Here is a 19,486-nt window from a genome sequence, read left to right as displayed (position 1 = left end):
GAATACTGGTAATCATAGCAAAGACATCACAGCTGATGTTTACAGACAGGGCTAAACACTTTTAAGATTTAAGATCATCACTGATTGATTACAGAATGGTAATCAGTGGCTTTACTATTCTGACTGCAGCAGCTATGTTTAGATGTGAAAACCAGTCACAACTGAGCTTGTGCACAGATCTGAATAAACAGCCCTATATTATTGCAGAACAGAAAATATTCAGATTTAGGTAAGGATTTGTTTATGGTAGCTTGGTGGTGTGGGTGGTCAGCTGGTGGTAGTCAGGGATAGTATGGGTGTCAGCTTCTGGTAAGGATCAGCTGATGGTTGGGACAGGTTTAGATTAGCTTTTGGTAGTCAGGGATATTGTGGGTGACAGCTACTAAGAATCCATTGAAGGTGAGGACAGGTGTAGATCAGCTTATGGTAGATTCCCAAATCAAATTTTGTGTTTCTAAAGCCACCGCAGCACTGAAGTGAGACATCACTCTTTTGAATAGTATGAAAACATGATCGCCCTTAAGGATGACAACTCACCAGACAGCTGGACCCCAAATATTTAGAGATCAGTACAATCTTAGTTATAATAAAACCACTCAGTACCTTTTCAAACTGGGGTTTTCACCAATCCGTGTACATGTTCAAAGGGGGTGTTTAGTTATAGTGTAAGCCAGTGTCTGTAGGCCCTAAGGATGTCCACTTAGATAAAACAAATAGGTCAGAGCTTTGGGCACCACTCATCATGCTCTCAGCTTGTAGCAGTTATTAGCATTCTCTATGTCCAAGTTTTGCTGATACTTTCGTACTAAAGGAATTTGTTTTTTGTTTTTTTTTTCTTTTGGTAACATCTTTGAGGGAGTGGAAGGTACTGGTTTGAAATAAGGTTCCCAGCAGGATATTACACAAGGATTGCAGAAAATGGCAGGGTGGCTGACCTCTAATTTTTTGGGGTCAATATGTCTAGTGAATTGCCATGTTTAAAGCCTCGTACACACGCGTCGAAATTTGGCAGGGAATTTTCGTCCGACGACCGATCTGCCGATTTTCGGCTTGTTAGTATGATGCTTCCGTCAACCGACTCCGACTTTTCGGCCGAAAAAAAATCTGGTGTGCAGGCTATAAAATTTTTGTCCGCCGTCAAAACACGGCCGATTTTCGTGCAGTCAGTACAGATTTCGACATGGAAAAATCGAATGAGCAAGACTGGGCATGCTCAGAGAAGAAAGAACACAAAGAAAGCAAACCAACACATGACATCACTTCTGAAGTAGAATTTTGTCGGGCGAGAAACTTTGTGTGCAGTCTAGGCACATTCCAACCAACAAAACACAACTCTGGAAAAAAGACGGACGATCGGTGGGCCGATAATCGTTGCGTGTGTACTAGGCTTTACTCTTGGTGCTTACCATATTTTCATATTGGTGTTCACGAGGACGAAGTCTCACTTCAAGCACCACAGTGGCTATGAAAAAGGTCATCTGATGTTGAGGACATGTATGGGTCAGCTGGTGACAATTGGTAGTTGCAGGTAGGTTTAAGGCAGTAGTAGTCAGAGGCTAATGACAGTACTCAAAATATGTATGTGAGGGCCAGGTAGAAGTAGTCAGGGAGAAACAATTTTATTTTTAAATGTATCGTATTTTGTTTTTTCTGCTTTGCTGAGCCTAATACTTCAGCTTAAAAGTAGCAATGATCAAAAGTTTCCTGAAGTTGCTACCTTGTCAAATGTGTGACCTAACACATTCCCTCCCAGCGCCTGGAAGTGAATAACAGTGTCAAATAAAAGCAGCTTGTACTTACAAGGAATGTAAATAATGTCAGGGCTCTATAATTTGACATTGTTATATACTATTGGGAGCTGGGAATCAGCGTGTGAAGTTAGGCAGTTGACATGGCAGCACCTGAACAGAGCCTCTGACGCTCAAGCTGAAGTGTCAGGCTTTTATAAAAAGGGTAAAGCTTTCTGAATGGAAACATATATCTTCACATTCTTGCATGAATCATAACTTTTTCTTTAAAAAAATATAAAAATAAAACTGTCTGTAAGTGATTTTTTAAATATGTTTTATCAATTTTAAAGTGAAGAGTAAAGGACATCTAACATATAGATGCAATATAAAATATAGATAGCAGTTGCAAGCAGAATTAACAGAACTAAAATGTAATTCTTGTGCTATTTGTTTGCAGAATCACTAGACAATTTTTTTTCCCCTGACGCTGCTGACCTCTGTACAGTATAGACTTGGTAAAGTGTATAGTATTTTCTCTCTCTTTCTTCCTTCCCCAAACATCACATACTTTTATTGTAAAGCTTCTCACTGACATTAGACATTGGTGAAACAATGGAAATCAGTCCAGTTTGGGAGAGATCCACCAGTACTCTCATACACATACAGATGTATGCAGGGCCGTCACTACTACTAGGTAACCACCTAGGGAATACTACCTTCTAGGGTGCAACCACTGCCGCTGGTCTCACTACTCTCCGCAACAGGGGTGTAGAAAAGGGGGGGTTAGGAGGGCCTGAACCTCCCCTGGGCACCCTGCCAAAATGCCCAGTTAGTCCCTGCTGCCGCATGGAGCCACACCACTCAATCAGATCTGTCATAGAATATAGGCTGAGTGGCAGCAGCAGTGTGGTCCACAGACTTCTCCCTCCTCTGTTCTTGCCCTCCTCCTTCTCTGAAAATCAGGGGCGGGGCAAGCACGCGATTGGTTGCTAAGACATCGGTGGTCCTAGCAACCAGTCACATGCTTTCCCCGCCCCCAGGCCCCAATGTTCAGAGAAGGAGGAAGGCAAAGATGGAACTTCCTCCATCAGACCTTCCTAGCCAGGGAGTGGCATTACTGCAGGCAGGAAACTGGGACACAGAACGGGCTCTGCACAGATGTTTCAGGCTGACCAGCGGCACTGAGAGACTCAGGTGAGCTGAATATCCTGCTGCTGGTACCTGTAAAAAATGTCTTCCCACCTCATCTACCCCCTATACCGCGCCTCACCTTTCCCTCCTACTGCTTCACCTACCCCTCATGCTGCCTCACCCACTCATACTGCCTCACTTACCCCCCCATACTACCTCACCTATCCACCCCATACTGCCTCACTTAGCCCTCATACTGCCTCACCTAGCCCTCATACTGCCTCACCTACCTCTCATACTGCCTCACGTACCCCCCCCATACTGCCTCACCTACCCCTTACCTGCCCCCCCCCCCATCATTGGGGGATGCAAGTAGCTGGTCTTGCCTAGGGTACAAAATAGTCTAGCGCCAGCCATGGATGCATGTATTCTACAACAGCTTTCTCCCATATTTTTTATCCACGCTAAGATTCCCTAATGACCAGTTTACACCAGTGGCTGCATTAGAGTATTCTGCATGCCCCTGGCCCCCCTCCTCTAAACAAATAGGTGCCTAGTAAAGTCATTTTTAAATGACTGCAGAATGCAGTTCCCAGAAGTTGGGAGTCCCCTCTCTGCCTCTGCCCCCCTGTTGAATTAGCAGGGCTGGGCCCAGTACTGGAGAGCCAGCGAAAACACCCTTTTTTATTGGCCCTGCATACAGCTGCCAAAACTACCTGACCTTACTCATAAAATAAACTTCACACTGGGTGAGCAAGGCTCTGCTGTGTAAACCTGTGCTGTCTGCCTAATACTGCACACTCCTGATAGGAGGAGAGAGCAGAGTAATGACTTAATCAATATAATGTTGCTCCTATATTGTCCAATTACAGAGTGAGAGACCCGGGTATTGCTGCTGAACTGGTCAACTGCAGTGTGGTCTTTGAAAAAGGAGTCAGGGAGTTCAGGATCTCTCTGTGTTTTGTGACAAGGTGTCATGATCCCATGATTGGCTGCAAAAAATAAATCCTTTGGCAGGTACCAAAAATTACATTACAAATACAAGTACAAATTACATACAGTATGTGTATTTCATCTGTGTAGGTATTTGTTTACCTGGAGTTCAACTTTAACACAAATACTACATTTATATGATTCTTTTTTACATCTCCGTACAAAGCTGATCATTTTTACTTTTGTTAAGAAGCCACGGGAATGTACAAAGTTAGGGCTGGTAACGATAGTTAGATTTTACAGCACTTTTGGACATTGATACCAGACTCTCAATGTTGGTATCATCGTCTGTGGAAGATATTACTTAGGTATTTCTCAAAAATTGTTGTTACCTCTGAGCTAAATGTAAATTATTAAAACGTTACATAAATCTTTATGACAGCTTATTATCATGCACTGTACTGAAGCTGTTACAAAAAAATGTCTTTGATAAATATTTTAGACTATATATGTTTTTTTCTGTTTGCTGATAAGTTTTAATAAACATCAGATACTGTTAGGCAGTGATGCCTACGGTCCCAAGTCTGATGTCTCTACTTTTTTATAAAGGCAGGGAAAATTTTCAATATAAATAACACATCTCTATACCAGAGAAAGGCATATTCTAAAACCTTGGTCTGAGGATCATTGGTGGTTCATAGCTACGTACTATACATTGCAGATGGTAATGATGTTATTGTCAGGAGTAGTGAGTGGAACCCAGTGTGTACTGCTGAGGTGTCTAACTGGCTTTGCCAAATTTAAATATAGATGCTACTACATATAGGGAACCAAGGGTGGGCACTAAGTATCCATAGCTTGGGTTTATTTTCCTGGTGGCTTCTTTAAGACTGGAATAATGGTGATGGGAAGGTAGAGGAGGTAGCTGGACAGTGATTTTGATGTGAGTAATTGCATTGCCAATTCAACCCTTTAATTACTGACATGTGCAAAGTACACAGGTTTTGTGACTGATTGAATGTAGGTAACGGGAACTGAATCTAATTTACCTTGGAACTTGTATACTGTATATATGATGAATGTCAGCAGTTATGGGATGGGAATGAGTTGCAATCCTGGTGATCGTGTGGATATGAAAAGGAGCAGAGTGGTCTGAAATAAAGTACCATAATGAAATAGCAACATGGTGTCAAGTAGTAAGGAAAGTGACCTGAATGGAGAGTTGTTTCCAGGTTTAGGTGTTGATTTGGACACAGACATACTGTTAGGTGGCTTACTGCTTCTGGTTCAATAATGCACTGCTTGAGGACCACTGCCCTAGATTTACAAAGGCCAAGGAGAACATAAATAGGTGGTAACATAAAATGGTTTTTTTTAGCCCCCTGCAAAGTCCCACAAATATCTGTTGAGCCTTCCAGTGAACTCTTAGTGCAGTTTCCTACTACCATGGGAATAAAAAATGTTGCAGGGAATGTTGCTATCAGCATTGTCACTGCTAATTCACAATCCTGTATCATATCATTTAGCACCAGTTGACTAATAGTCCTATCCTCTACTTCCTGGATTGACATCACTGCCTCTGTTGGGGAAACAAACCCACTTTACCCTGCAGTGTCTGGGAGGGAGAGTGTAAGACACAAATAAAGAAGGATCTGGCTCAGTCAGGGAAGGTAAAAGGAAGGTCTCTGTTTACTTTTTTATGCTTGTGCATCACATAGAAACTTCATTTGGCACCAGTGTTATGGTAAAGACTTTCCAAAATGCCACATTAAATATAGAAATAGAAAAAAGAGGAAGGCAGAAAAGGATATATACCCCCTTTGCCATCACACATTGAGGGACTTTATTGGCACATCATGAAATACTCAATTAAAAAAATTACAGGTTTATTATGATTCACATAAAACCACACATATACAGCCTAAAATAGGGTTTCCATCCGTCCAGATTTCAGCACAGGATCAGATGCAGATGGCAGCGGGTGTCAGCGGAGGTGACCTCCGCTGACACTCGCTGCCCCATAGAGCTGCATGGAGGATCCGATCAGATCCGCCTAAAAAACTGACAGGCGGATCTGATCGGACCGCCCGTGTGAAAGAGCCCAAAAACTGCAAGTTCGCTGGATTGCACGCTGATCCAATGTTTCAGTACATTTTTTTTTTCACTGACTTGATATTTAGAAGCTCTATCTTCAGTCTGACTTCACCTGTTGCATGCTTTTCCAGGTCATTGATTTAAAATGATAAAGCCAGAGACAAGCAAGATATAAAGAATTTTCAGAAGAAAATAAAATAAACAAAATAGACACCTTTACTGCTGTAACTCCTCTCCAATACGATATGAAAATAAAAAACTATAGCAAGCCAGCACCCTAATGTAATTCACACCCTAAGCCCTCATACATTCCTGAGCACAAAAACGCTGCTTTTACAGGCGTTTTCATTTTTCTTTTTCCGCCCCTAAACTCCCCTGCTTGTTACCTATGTGTCTATGCACACTAGAGACATTTACAGGAGTTTAGAGGCAGAAAAAAATATCACATGTGGGTTCAGTAGAGGAGCTTTTGAGCATAAAAATGCCTGATGAGCCTAAACACGTCTACCCACACAGTAACACTAGGCATTTTTAGCGCTTGAGCATTTTTTATTTTCAATAGCCAGAATAAACTATATGCTTGCCAATGAAGTGAAAAAATGCCCAAGCGCTTAACGTTCCTAAACGTGCTTGAAAAATGTGACTAAAGCCTCGTACACACGCACAGATTGTTGGCCGACCGATCGGCCGTCTTTTGTCCAGTGTTGTTTGTTGGTTGAAATGTGCTCTAGACTTGCACAGGACTTTTGTTGGCCAACAAAAACCAACTTCAGAAGTGATGTCATGTGATGGTTGACTTTCTGTGTGTTTTTTCTTCTCTGAGCATGCCCAGTCTTGCTCATCTGATTTTTGTCTGCCGAAATCTGTACTGACTGAGGAACAATCGGCTGTTCTGTTGTTGGCCAACAAAAATTTTATAGCATGCACACCAGATTTTTTTCGGCCGAAAAATTTGCAGTTGGTTGTCGGAAGCATCATACTAACAAGCCCACAATCGGCCGATCGGACGTTGGCCAACAATTTACGGCCAACAATCTGTGCGTGTGTACGGGGCTTTAGCAGCGTTTTTGCAACTGCTTTTCTCCTGCCAGGAGAAAAACGTTTAGAAGATCTCCAGTATGCATGAGAACTAAATAAAATAAAGTATGAATGATTAATTGAATGAATGAGCTGTTTGCATGAAAATGTGATAATAATTTGTGAATAATATACTGTATATACACATGGATGAATATTGAAAGGGAATAAGTGGGATTGCTGCACTGAAGAGTTTTACTTTTATTTACAGAAGGGGGTCAACAATGAGATTCTACATACTTCTCTTAGTGCAGTTGCATTGGGATGCTTGTGTAAATGATACTGGGAGTGGTTACACATCATTTCTAACTTCATTGTATAATTAATTAATGTCTGCAGTGGCAGTTGATGATGGCAGTTTATAAGAGGTCAGATAAGCCCCTCTATACATCTTCCAGTTGTTTCACAATGACAGTTGACAGGTGTAGACAGTTAACAGGTGATGTAGATACAGATTTAACAGCATGTTATGTTTATTGGATTCTTAAATATGAATGATCTCTAAAAATACATTACACTATGTTAGCCCAGGTTCACACTGCTCCGACATGAAAGTTGTGCAACTTTGCCCTGCAACTTCAGTCCGACTTTGATCTGACTTAACGTGGAACTTTGGAACTTTCGTCAGAAAATGAAGTCCTGCTAGATCACTTCAGACTGGCCCTTTTTGCAGGTTATAACTATGTAAAACATTAGAAATAAGTGCATTTGCTGTTTAAAATCCAGTAATACACTGTCTCATCCTGCTCTGCACATGCTCAGTTGCTCTGCGTTTTAGGCATTTTTAGGCACTGCTGAGTTTGTAGAGGCCAATCTGCTGACAGCCTTGACGTGGAATTAAACCCTCCTATCCTTTACAGTTAAGGACGCTGGTTCTGTTTAAACTGAAACTGCCACGGTACTGCAATATATGATCAGTTATGACACCATTCATTTGATGGTTTGACAGTTTGGTTGAGGGCACAAGCAAATGTGACAGTTCCACTTTATGATTTACTGCTGTTTGGTGGCCTCTGGGCTTTAGCAAAATGGCAGCCTCCAGGTTGTTAAGGATAAAGTTCCGCTTTAGGGTGACTTTTCACACTCTGTGGCATTGGATTTGTATCAAAGTCAGGCCAAAGTAGTGCAGGAAACTTTTCTAAATTCAGACAGACTTGTGAAGGATCAGTTAAGACAGCTCTCATAGGGAATTTCACATGTCATCCAACTTTGTGTCTTACAAGTTGGATCCTATGTTGCATCAGGGACATAAAGGAGGGTTGGGACTTTATATGAGGAGCAATGCAAAAAATTGTCCAAAAGTGATGAGTATGTAATAAAAATAGCAAAGTTTATTGGCATCTGGTTTAACTGGTTTATTGGTATAAAGCAGGGGTCCTCAAACTTTTTAAACAGGGTGTCAGTTCACTGTCCCTCAGACCGTTGGAGGGCTGGACTAGAAAAAAAAATATGAACAAATTCCTATGCACACTGCACATATCTTATTATGAAGCAAAAAAAACAAATGAAGAACAAGTAAAGTTAAATAAAGAAACTTACCAGTATTTCAATGGGAACTATGGGCCTGCTTTTGGCTAATGAGATGGTAAATGTCCGGTTCCATATTTGTCACTGCTAGTGGTATAAAATACCAATATATATATATATCGCTACAAAAACAATATACCAACCATAACTTTTTGTAGCTGCTGCATTTACTAAGGTGGAACTCTACTTTAAGTTCCCATGGGGCCCTAGGCAGATTACCAGTTTGGGGCCCCCATGCGATACCACTGACCACTGACCATTTGCATTAACACTGACCACTGACAAACTGCATTAATACTGACTGCTGACAATTTGCATTAATACGGACTGCTGAGAATTTGCATTAATACTGACCGCTGACAATTTGCATTAATACTGACCGCTGACAATTTGCATTAATACTGATCTCTGACCATTTGCATTAATACTGCCCATATGGAAGAAAGATATATTTAAAATATATTTTTAAAAAAATTTATTTTTTTCCCCCAAATATATTGGAAATATATTTGAAATGCTACAATTTTGGCCATATTCAATATATTTCTAAAAATTGTTCCCTAAATATATTGGAAACATATTTTTCTTCCATATGGGTGAGCGCTGACGATTTGCATTAACACTGATCTCTGACCATTTGCATTAATACTGAGCGCTGACCATTTGCATTAATACTGAGCGCTGACAATTTGCATTAATACTGAGCACTGACCATTTGCATTAATACTGACCGCTGACAATTTGCATTAACACTGACCGCTGACCATTTGCATTAATACTGACCGCTGACAATTTGAATTAATACTGAGCACTGACCATTTGCATTAACATTGACCGCTGACCATTTGCATTAATACTGAGCACTGACCATTTGCATTACCAACCAACTAACCAAAAAAAAAAAAAAAGGCTCTCCTAACTTAAAAAAAAATAAAAATGCCATACCAATACTGCATACTCACTCACTGTGTATAACTGTTATACACAGAGGGTGGGCGCCTTTTTAGTAAAACACTTCTCTGCAGAGAACACCACACCACCACATCTACCTATCTTAGTCCTCCTGATTCTGGGCTGGCTGCTGCGCTAGCCTAGTAGTGCGTGGCCTGTGGGCGGCCTGCTCTGGCCTTGGTCTGGTGTCAGACTCACTCAGTGAGTCACTTGAGTGAGCCACCACTCACTAAGCCTCCTCCTCGGAGTTGGACCTCTCTCTCCCCTCTAGTCTCTGAGTCTCCGCTCAGTCTGTCCTTGTCCTCGCCGTCAGTGCACTGACTCACAGTGTGTCAGTGTCACATGACATGTGAATCACTCCGCCAGGTCCGGCTCTGTACTGTGGGGATGTGGTGTGTTTCCATGACGACGGCGCAGAGCAGGAGTGGAAGGACACGCCGAAATTGGAGAAATAGTCCCTGAGATCAAAGTGGTACTAGTGGGGGGTGTGCTACTGGCGCGCCAGATAAATCTCCTCAGCGAGCCGCATGTGGCCCGAGGGCCATAGTTTGAGGACCCCTGGTATAAAGCATCAGTGTGAACTGAGCCATAGAAAGCTAATGTTGTTTTTTACTCGTTTTTTTTTTTTATTTACAATTATCCTCGTATGTTTTATGTTTAGTAAAAACAAATTGTTCTAGATCTAAAGATATTAACAGTGTATTTTTCTTTTTTCTTAGCCACTCTAGGGACGCTGGATTTTAGCTTGCTCTACGATCATGAAAACAATGCTCTGCACTGCACAATCAATAAAGCAAAGGTACGTTCCAGCCTGCTTTGCATGCAGCATCCATTGTAGGTACCTAGAGGAAGTTGTCCTCATTTAACCTCCACACAGTACTGTCCTTCTTATATGCTGTCATTAATAGAAGCTACTTTAATGTAGATTTTACACAGCAACCCAACTTTTTTGGAATCGGGGTTGTACACTAAATACAGTATCTATAGGTAGCAGATGCAATTGTTAAGTTGACTGTTAATGCTATAAAGAGAGCATTGAAACTGTTCTAAGATAATACATCTAATCAGTTTATCCTTACCTGAGTTTTTAACTAACCTGTGACAACTTCAAGGTGGTGGTCAGATACAGGTATTGTTACATACATGTGTACTTACCTTTCTTTTAATCATGCTTCAGTGTATGCAGGCTTGGATAACATGAACTCACATGAGCAGACAGAGACAAAACCAGTAACCAAAGAATATAGACTCAGATTCATGATTTCCTAACCTAATAATAGCAAGTGAAAGGATTTAGCTGGAATGGCAGTCAAATGTCCAAAGATCACTCAACTCATTCTATTGATAGGTTGTAACCCCTGTTAGTCCATAATTGCATGAAAGCCAGAGCATAGAGAAACATATCTAAAAGGCCCCTATATGTTGCTTTTTAATAATCTATATATCAGGGCTTACAAGCTCAGTCCATAGGGTCATGATCTTCTCACAGTTTTAATATTGCTGTTGTAATTTAGGGGAAAAAATTGAGTTATAAATTGAGGCATATACTGAAATAAAACCCTGCTTTTGCTGAGAAAAAAGTCAGCTATACAGTGGATACGGAAAGTATTCAGACCCCCTTAAATTTTTCACTCTTTGTTATATTGCAGCCATTTGCTAAAATCATTTAGGTTCATTCTTCTTCCTCATGAATGTACACATAGCACCCCATACTGACAGAAAAACACAGAATTGTTGACATTGTTGTAGATTTATTAAAAAAGAAAAACTGAAATATCACATGGTCCTAAGTATTCAGACCCTTTGCTCAGTGTTTAGTAGAAGCCCCCTTTTGATCTAATACAGCCAGGAGTCTTTTTGGGAAAGATGCAACAAGTTTTTCACACCTGGATTTGGGGATCCTCTGCCATTCCTCCTTGCAGATCCTCTCCAGTTCTGTCAGGTTGGATGGTAAAAGTTGGTGGCAGCCATTTTTAGGTCTCTCCAGAGATGCTCAATTGGGTTTAAGTCAGGGCTCTGGCTGGGCCATTCAAGAACAGTCACGGAGTTGTTGTGAAGCCACTCCTTCCTTATTTTAGCTGTGTGCTTAGGGTCATTGTCTTGTTGGAAGGTAAACCTTCGGCCCAGTCTGAGGTCCAGAGCACTCTGGAGAAGGTTTTTTGTCCAGGATATCCCTGTACTTGGCCGCATTCATCTTTCCCTCGATTGCAACCAGTCGTCCTGTCCCTGCTGCTGAAAAACACCCCCACAGCATGATGCTGCCACCACCATGCTTCACTGTTGGGACTGTATTGGACAGGTGATGAGCAGTGCCTGGTTTTCTCCACACATACCGCTTAGAATTAAGGCCAAAAAGTTCTATTTTGGTCTCATCAGACCAGAGAATCTTATTTCTCACCATCTTGGAGTCTTTCAGGTGTTTTTTAGCAAACTCCATGCGGGCTTTCATGTGTCTTACACTGAGGAGAGGCTTCAGTCGGGCCACTCTGCCATAAAACCCCGACTGGTGGAGGGCTGCAGTGATGGTTGACTTTCTACAACTTTCTCCCATCTCCTGACTGCATCTCTGGAGCTCAGCCACAGTGATCTTTGGGTTCTTCTTTACCTCTCTCACCAAGGCTCTTCTCCCCCGATAGCTCAGTTTGGCCGGATGGCCAGCTCTAGGAATTTTTACTAACAGGAAAGAAATCAGCACAGACACATCCTATGGACTGTACATTATATCCCTTGTGATGATTTCTATTTGTAATTGAGGCTGCACTTAGGCTTTAAAGTCTAACTATAGATATGTTTAGCTATGGATAGCGGGGAAGAGGTGATTTTTTTGGCCAGGTTTTTATTTTCTTCTGTATTTTCCCTCATATCCACCCATCTGACTTCAGGGCTAGAAAAAGCATTGTGGAAAAATCAAAATCCACCCTACTCTTCTAAATACTATTTTACCACACACAATGCAAAGCTATAAAATGTTGACACCCACACAATAACCCATTCCTTCATCCAGCTGATATTGGTAGGACGACTGGCGCTTCCTTACGTCCTTATAAAATAGGATTTGCTTATGTTTCCCACCCTGTTAGCTAGTTATTAGTCTACCTCATGCATGCTGCCATGTTGTCGCCAATCTCATCATTTGCTATTCCTGGCACCAATCCATGACAACATATTAAACCCACCCAGGTCATCCCTAAGGCTGCATTCACATGTCAGCGTTTGGATCGCGGGCAGAACCGCCGCGGTTCCGCCCGCGATCCGGAGATTATTGCAAATCGCGGGACGCCTAGCGTTGCCCGTTGATTTGCAATAGACCCCCAAATGCCGAGCGATGTTGCCGCGATTTCCACCTGCCGAATCGCGGCAACATCGCGCAAACAAAATCGCGGGACGCAATACGCTCCAAAGAAGCTCTTGTACTTCTTTGGAGCGTATTGCGTCCCGCGATTTTGTTTGCGCGATGTTGCCGCGATTCGGCAGACGGAAATCGCGGCAACATCGCTCGGCGTTTGGGGGTCTATTGCAAATCAACGGGCAACGCTAGGCGTCCCGCGATTTGCAATAATCTCCGGATCGCGGGCGGAACCGCGGCGGTTCTGCCCGCGATCCATACGCTCACATGTGAACGGAGCCTCATATTTTACAGGAAATAGGCTGTTGTGTGGATATCACCACTTTATAGCTTTACTGCCACATTTATGCTATAATTTTTTGGCACCAGCGATAGCAAATGATGAGATAAGTATGATACAATGTTTCATTTTTGTTTTTGTCTGTGTTCCTATCGAAGAGATTTCCCATCACTTCTTGTCCTGACAGTAAGGCTCCGTTCACATTATAGCGTATGGATCACGGGCAGAACCGCCGCGGTTCCGCCCGCGATCCGGAGATTATTGCAAATCGCGGGACGCCTGTGCGTTGCCCATTGATTTGCAATAGACCCCCAAACGCTGAGCGATGTTGCCGCGATTTCCGCCTGCCGAATCGCGGTAACATCGCGCAAAAAAAATCGCGGGACGCAATACGATCCAAAGAAGCTCTTGTACTTTTTTGGTCGTAATGCGTCCCGCAATTTTTTTTTGCGCGATGTTACCGCGATTCGGCAGGCGGAAATCGCGGCAACATTGCTCAGCGTTTGGGGGTCTATTGCAAATCAACGGGCAACGCACAGGCGTCCCGCGATTTGCAATAATCTCCGGATCGTGGGTGGAACCGCGGCGGTTCTGCCCGTGATCCATACACTATAATGTGAACGGAGCCTAAGTGAAGGAAGGTGTCCCCAGCAGGGACCCGGAAAGTGATAAACCTGATTGAGGCTCTAACCCCTCCCTAGTCTATCCTAAACAAAATAAATCGTTTTCACAGATGTTGGGCTTTAAAAAGTTAAATGTTTCCTAATTTACATGGATGTATTAGGTCAAAGTAAGTGCTTCATTTTCATGTGTCCATATTATAGAGAACATGGGCCTAATTAGTTACCAAGGCTTCCAATATTATTCTTTTTAACCACTTGCCGACCGCCGCACGACTATCTACGTCGGCGGTCAGCCCCTCACAGGCAAACTAACGTAGGGCTACGTTGCTTGCTTGTGAGGGTCTAGGGAGCGAGCGCGCGCCCCCGGAGGCGCGCTCCCGCTCCCGCGTGGTCACGGACCCCCCCGCGCGTGTGACCAGCGGACCCGATGTCCGCCGGCCACTCGGCGATCGGCGGGGGAGAGGGAGAATGTCAGGCAGCTTGTGTAAACAAACTGCCTGTCATTCTCCTCGCTGCAAAGACACTGATAAAACGGATCTGGTATGTAGATCCGTTGATCAGTGTCCTTACAGCTAGAGCCACAGCCAATCACAGTAGAAACCACGCCCCTAGGGACACACACAGCCCCTCCCTTCCAAATAAAGTTAACCCCTTCACTACCAGTGTATTTTTACAGTAACAGTGCATATGTATAGCACTGATTACTGTAGAAATGTCACTGGTAACCCCAAAAGTGTCACAAATGTCAGTCAAGGGTCCGATCTGTCCGCCGCAATGTCGCAGTACCGCAAAAAAAATCGCAGATCGCCGCCATTACGCGTTAAAAAAAAAACAACAAAAATGACAAAAATCTTTCCCTTTGTTAGTAAACGCGATAACTTTTGCGCAAACCAATCAAAATACGCTTTTTGCGATTTTTTTTACCAAACATAGGTAGCATAAAACAAATTGGCCGAAAATTTTTAAAAATTTTGATTTTTACATTTTTTTTGGGGGGAATTTCATATAAAAAAATGTGAAAAATATTGCTATTTTTGCAAAATTGACGCTTTTTTTTTGTTTATAGCGCGTGATCAAAAAATCGCACAGGTGATCAAATACCACCAAAAGAAAGCTCTGTTTGTGGGAAAAAAAGGACGTCAAATTCGTTTAGGTACAGCGTCGCACGACCGCGCAATTGTGCGTTAAATTCACGCAGTGCCGAATCGCAAAATACCCCCTGGTCGGAATGGGGGTAAAATCTTCCGGGGCTTAAGTGGTTAATAAATTTTTTCGTTTTAATAAATTCTTTGCATTGTATGCAATTTTCAGTAGCTGAGCTACTAAAATACGGAACTTTTAGCAGAGGTGTAACTAGGAGAGGTTATATTTACAGGGTCCAAAGGGCAAAGGGTATAGAGTAAAAAAAATTGTAATTGAAACACGGGATCATTATACGTATTTGTGAGGTTGGGGCATGTGGTCTACAACTTAGGAATTTAGGTAGAATATTTTTCCCTTACATACCACTATTTTAAGTAATGCAGTATATACAAATGGAGTGGTTGCAGCAATTAGCTGGAAATGAACTGCCTGAAACACAGTATATTGGGATTAGGGTGGGAAACTGTGCCCAGGGAATACAATTTCTTATTATGTCTGCTGAGGATATAAATGTATATTTCTGTTGCTTTTTAACATAAACACAATATTGACTACTCTTGATTTTACTGTATTTTTGATGCCTTTGAAAGTGTATTGGTCTTGAGGGGAGCACGGTTTCATCATTGCAAATTAATTTTAGATCTGATTGCTACCTTATAAATATAATATTATTTTTATGTATGAGTGTTAAGTGAGAAATGCACTACCATATGGCCATTAGGTGTTATTAGTTTATCAAACAGTAAGAAGAAATTTAATATAAATTTGTTTTTTTTTAAAAAGTATTTGCTTTCTGCGGCAAAATGAGATGATATGTCAGGAATAGTGTTGAGCGAACACGGACTGTATTATTCGTGTTCGTACCGAATAATTGGATTTTTTTTACCCGAACACGGACACGGACACTTTACTGTATGTTCGGGTAAAAATCCGTGTTCGGTCGTTTTATTTCCGGGTTTTGCATGCTTTGGCGCTCTTTTCATGGCGGGCTTTCAACAGCCAATCAACAATCGTTTAACTGGTGTGCCTTAAGCCATCCCAGCCATGCCTGCAAATGTCTTAGTAGCTGTGATTGGCCGTCTGAAGCATGTGACCAAGTCTTTATAAGTTCGAGGCAGCCGCAGCAGCGTCATTCTGCTGCTTAGATTCAGGGACAGAGCACACATCAATGTGCTGGCTGCTGATTAGGGAAAGATAGGCAGGAAAAAACCATTTGTGTCCGGATAGAATTGAGGGACAGGTCGGAGTGTTTAGGCAGGGCGAGTTGTAGGCATTTTAGGGATAGAGTCTGCTGAATTATAGGGTCAGTGTCTTCTACAAACTACAATCGATATTGCTGTGTGGGGGGTGGGGTGAATCTGCACTCAATCCTGATCTACGATCTCTTCTCAATCCTGTTAGGGACAGAGTCTGCTGAATTTTAGGGAAACTGTGTTCTACAAACTACAATCGATATTGCTGTGTGGTGTGGGATTGGAGATAGGCAGGTGTCAGTGATCCACATCCATTTTTCTGTGTGTGAGCTGCAGTGAACACAATCTTTTTGGGCTGCAGTGAACACAATCTTTTTGGGCTGCAGTGAACACAATCTTTTTGGGCTGCAGTGAACACAATCTTTTTGGGCTGCAGTGAACACAATCTTTTTGGGCTGCAGTGAACACAATCTTTTTGGGGTACAGTGAACAAAATCTTTTTGGGGTGCAGTGAACACAATCCTTTTTGGTGTGCAGTGAACACAATCTTTGTGGGGTGCAGTGAACAAAATCCTTTGTGGGGTGCAGTGAACACAATCTTTTTGGGGTGCAGTGAACAAAATCCTTTTTGGGGTGCAGTGAACAACATCCTTTTTGGGGTGCAGTGAACACAATCTTTTTGGGGTGCAGTGAACAAAATCCTTTGTGGGGTGCAGTGAACACAATCTTTTTGGGGTGCAGTGAACACAATCTTTTTGGGGTGGAGTGAACAACATCCTTTTTGGGGTGCAGTGAACAAAATCCTTTTTGGGGTGCAGTGAACAAAATCATTTTTGGGGTGCAGTGAACACAATCTTTTTGGGGTGCAGTGAACACAATCTTTGTGGGGTGCAGTGAACACAATCTTTTTGGGGTGGAGTGAACAACATCCTTTTTGGGGTGCAGTGAACAACATCCTTTTTGGGGTGCAGTGAACACAATCTTTTTGGGGTGCAGTGAACACAATCTTTGTGGGGTACAGTGAACAGAATCTTTGTGGGGTGCAGTGAACACAATCTTTGGGGGGTACAGTGAACACAATCTTTTTGGGGTGCAGTGAACACAATCTTTGTGGGGTGCAGTGAACACAATCTTTTTGGGGTGGAGTGAACAAAATCATTTTTGGGGTGCAGTGAACAACATCCTTTTTGGGGTGCAGTGATCAAAATCCTTTTTGGGGTGCAGTGAACACAATCTTTTTGGGGTGCAGTGAACAAAATCCTTTGTGGGGTGCAGTGAACAGAATCTTTGTGGGGTGCAGTGAACACAATCTTTGGGGGGGTACAGTGAACACAATCTTTTTGGGGTGCAGTGAACACAATCTTTGTGGGGTACAGTGAACAGAATCTTTGTGGGGTGCAGTGAACACAATCTTTGGGGGGTACAGTGAACACAATCTTTTTGGGGTGCAGTGAACACAATCTTTGGGGGGTACAGTGAACACAATCTTTTTGGGGTGCAGTGAACACAATCTTTGTGGGGTGCAGTGAACACAATCTTTGGGGGGGTACAGTGAACACAATCTTTTTGGGGTGCAGTGAACAACATCCTTTTAGGGTGCAGTGAACACAATCTTTGTGGGGTGCAGTGAACAACATCCTTTTAGGGTGCAGTGAACACAATCTTTGTGGGGTACAGTGAACAGAATCTTTGTGGGGTGCAGTGAACACAATCTTTGGGGGGTACAGTGAACACAATCTTTGTGAGGTGCAGTGAACACAATCTTTGTGGGGTGCAGTGAACACAATCATTGTGGGGTGCAGTGAACTCAATCTTTGTGGGGTACAGTGAACACAATCTCATACTTCTGAAGATTTGAGGGTGCTGCCTGTTCCATACTCCCCCTACTCCTCATCTAGCCTTTTAGGGGTACAAACAATAGTAATTGGGGCCTAGTGTGGTTGTGTACGTGTGATATACATACACTTTTTTTGGATCATATTTTCTATTCCGCTATTTAATCAAAAACCTTTGGGGATCAGTTAAATTGGGGGATAGTCTGTGTTGGTACGTGTGAGAGAGATCCACCTTTCCAAGTTGTTGGGGTTCATCTCATACTTCTGAAGGTTTGAGGGTGCTGCCTGTTCCATACCCCCCCTACTCCTCATCTAGCCTTTTAGGGGTACAAACAATAGTAATTGGGGCCTAGTGTGGTTGTGTACGTGTGATATACATACACTTTTTTTGGATCATATTTTCTATTCCGCTATTTAATCAAAAACCTTTGGGGATCAGTTAAATTGGGGGATAGTCTGTGTTGGTACGTGTGAGAGAGATCCACCTTTCCAAGTTGTTGGGGTTCATCTCATACTTCTGAAGGTTTGAGGGTGCTGCCTGTTCCATACCCCCCCTACTCCTCATCTAGCCTTTTAGGGGTACAAACAATAGTAATTGGGGCCTAGTGTGGTTGTGTACGTGTGATATACATACACTTTTTTTGGATCATATTTTCTATTCCGCTATTTAATCAAAAACCTTTGGGGATCAGTTAAATTGGGGGATAGTCTGTGTTGGTACGTGTGAGAGAGATCCACCTTTCCAAGTTGTTGGGGTTCATCTCATACTTCTGAAGGTTTGAGGGTGCTGCCTGTTCCATACTCCCCCTACTCCTCATCTAGCCTTTTAGGGGTACAAACAATAGTAATTGGGGCCCAGTGTGGTTGTGTACGTGTGATATACATACACTTTTTTTGGATCATATTTTCTATTCCGCTATTTAATCAAAAACCTTTGGGGATCAGTTAAATTGGGGGATAGTCTGTGTTGGTACGTGTGAGAGAGATCCACCTTTCCAAGTTGTTGGGGTTCATCTCATACTTCTGAAGGTTTGAGGGTGCTGCTTGTTCCATACTCCCCCTACTCCTAGCCTTTTAGGGGTACAAACAATAGTAATTGGGGCCTAGTGTGGTTGTGTACGTGTGATATACATACACTTTTTTTGGATCATATTTTCTATTCCGCTATTTAATCAAAAACCTTTGGGGATCAGTTAAATTGGGGGATAGTCTGTGTTGGTACGTGTGAGAGAGATCCACCTTTCCAAGTTTTTGGGGTTCATCTCATACTTCTGAAGGTTTGAGGGTGCTGCCTGTTCCATACCCCCCCTACTCCTCATCTAGCCTTTTAGGGGTACAAACAATAGTAATTGGGGCCTAGTGTGGTTGTGTACGTGTGATATACATACACTTTTTTTGGATCATATTTTCTATTCCGCTATTTAATCAAAAACCTTTGGGGATCAGTTAAATTGGGGGATAGTCTGTGTTGGTACGTGTGAGAGAGATCCACCTTTCCAAGTTGTTGGGGTTCATCTCATACTTCTGAAGGTTTGAGGGTGCTGCCTGTTCCATACTCCCCCTACTCCTCATCTAGCCTTTTAGGGGTACAAACAATAGTAATTGGGGCCCAGTGTGGTTGTG

At 42.5% G+C, this 19,486-nt stretch overlaps 1 protein-coding gene across 1 annotated transcript in view; it reads left to right on the top strand.

Moving 5' to 3' along the window:
• Positions 1 to 19,486, top strand: part of DOC2B (double C2 domain beta) — an 824,733-nt gene that overhangs the window by 217,735 nt on the left and 587,512 nt on the right. Inside the window, exon 3 of the mRNA XM_082245573.1 lies at positions 10,163 to 10,242. Coding sequence (XP_082101699.1) covers positions 10,163 to 10,242 — 80 coding nt within the window. The remainder of the gene's footprint in view (positions 1 to 10,162; positions 10,243 to 19,486) is intronic.

This window comes from Pelophylax lessonae (genome assembly GCF_965119305.1).
Source record: "Pelophylax lessonae genome assembly, chromosome: 2".
Taxonomy (NCBI): Eukaryota; Metazoa; Chordata; class Amphibia; order Anura; family Ranidae; genus Pelophylax; species Pelophylax lessonae.
This window is presented reverse-complemented; position numbering and strand designations above follow the sequence as displayed.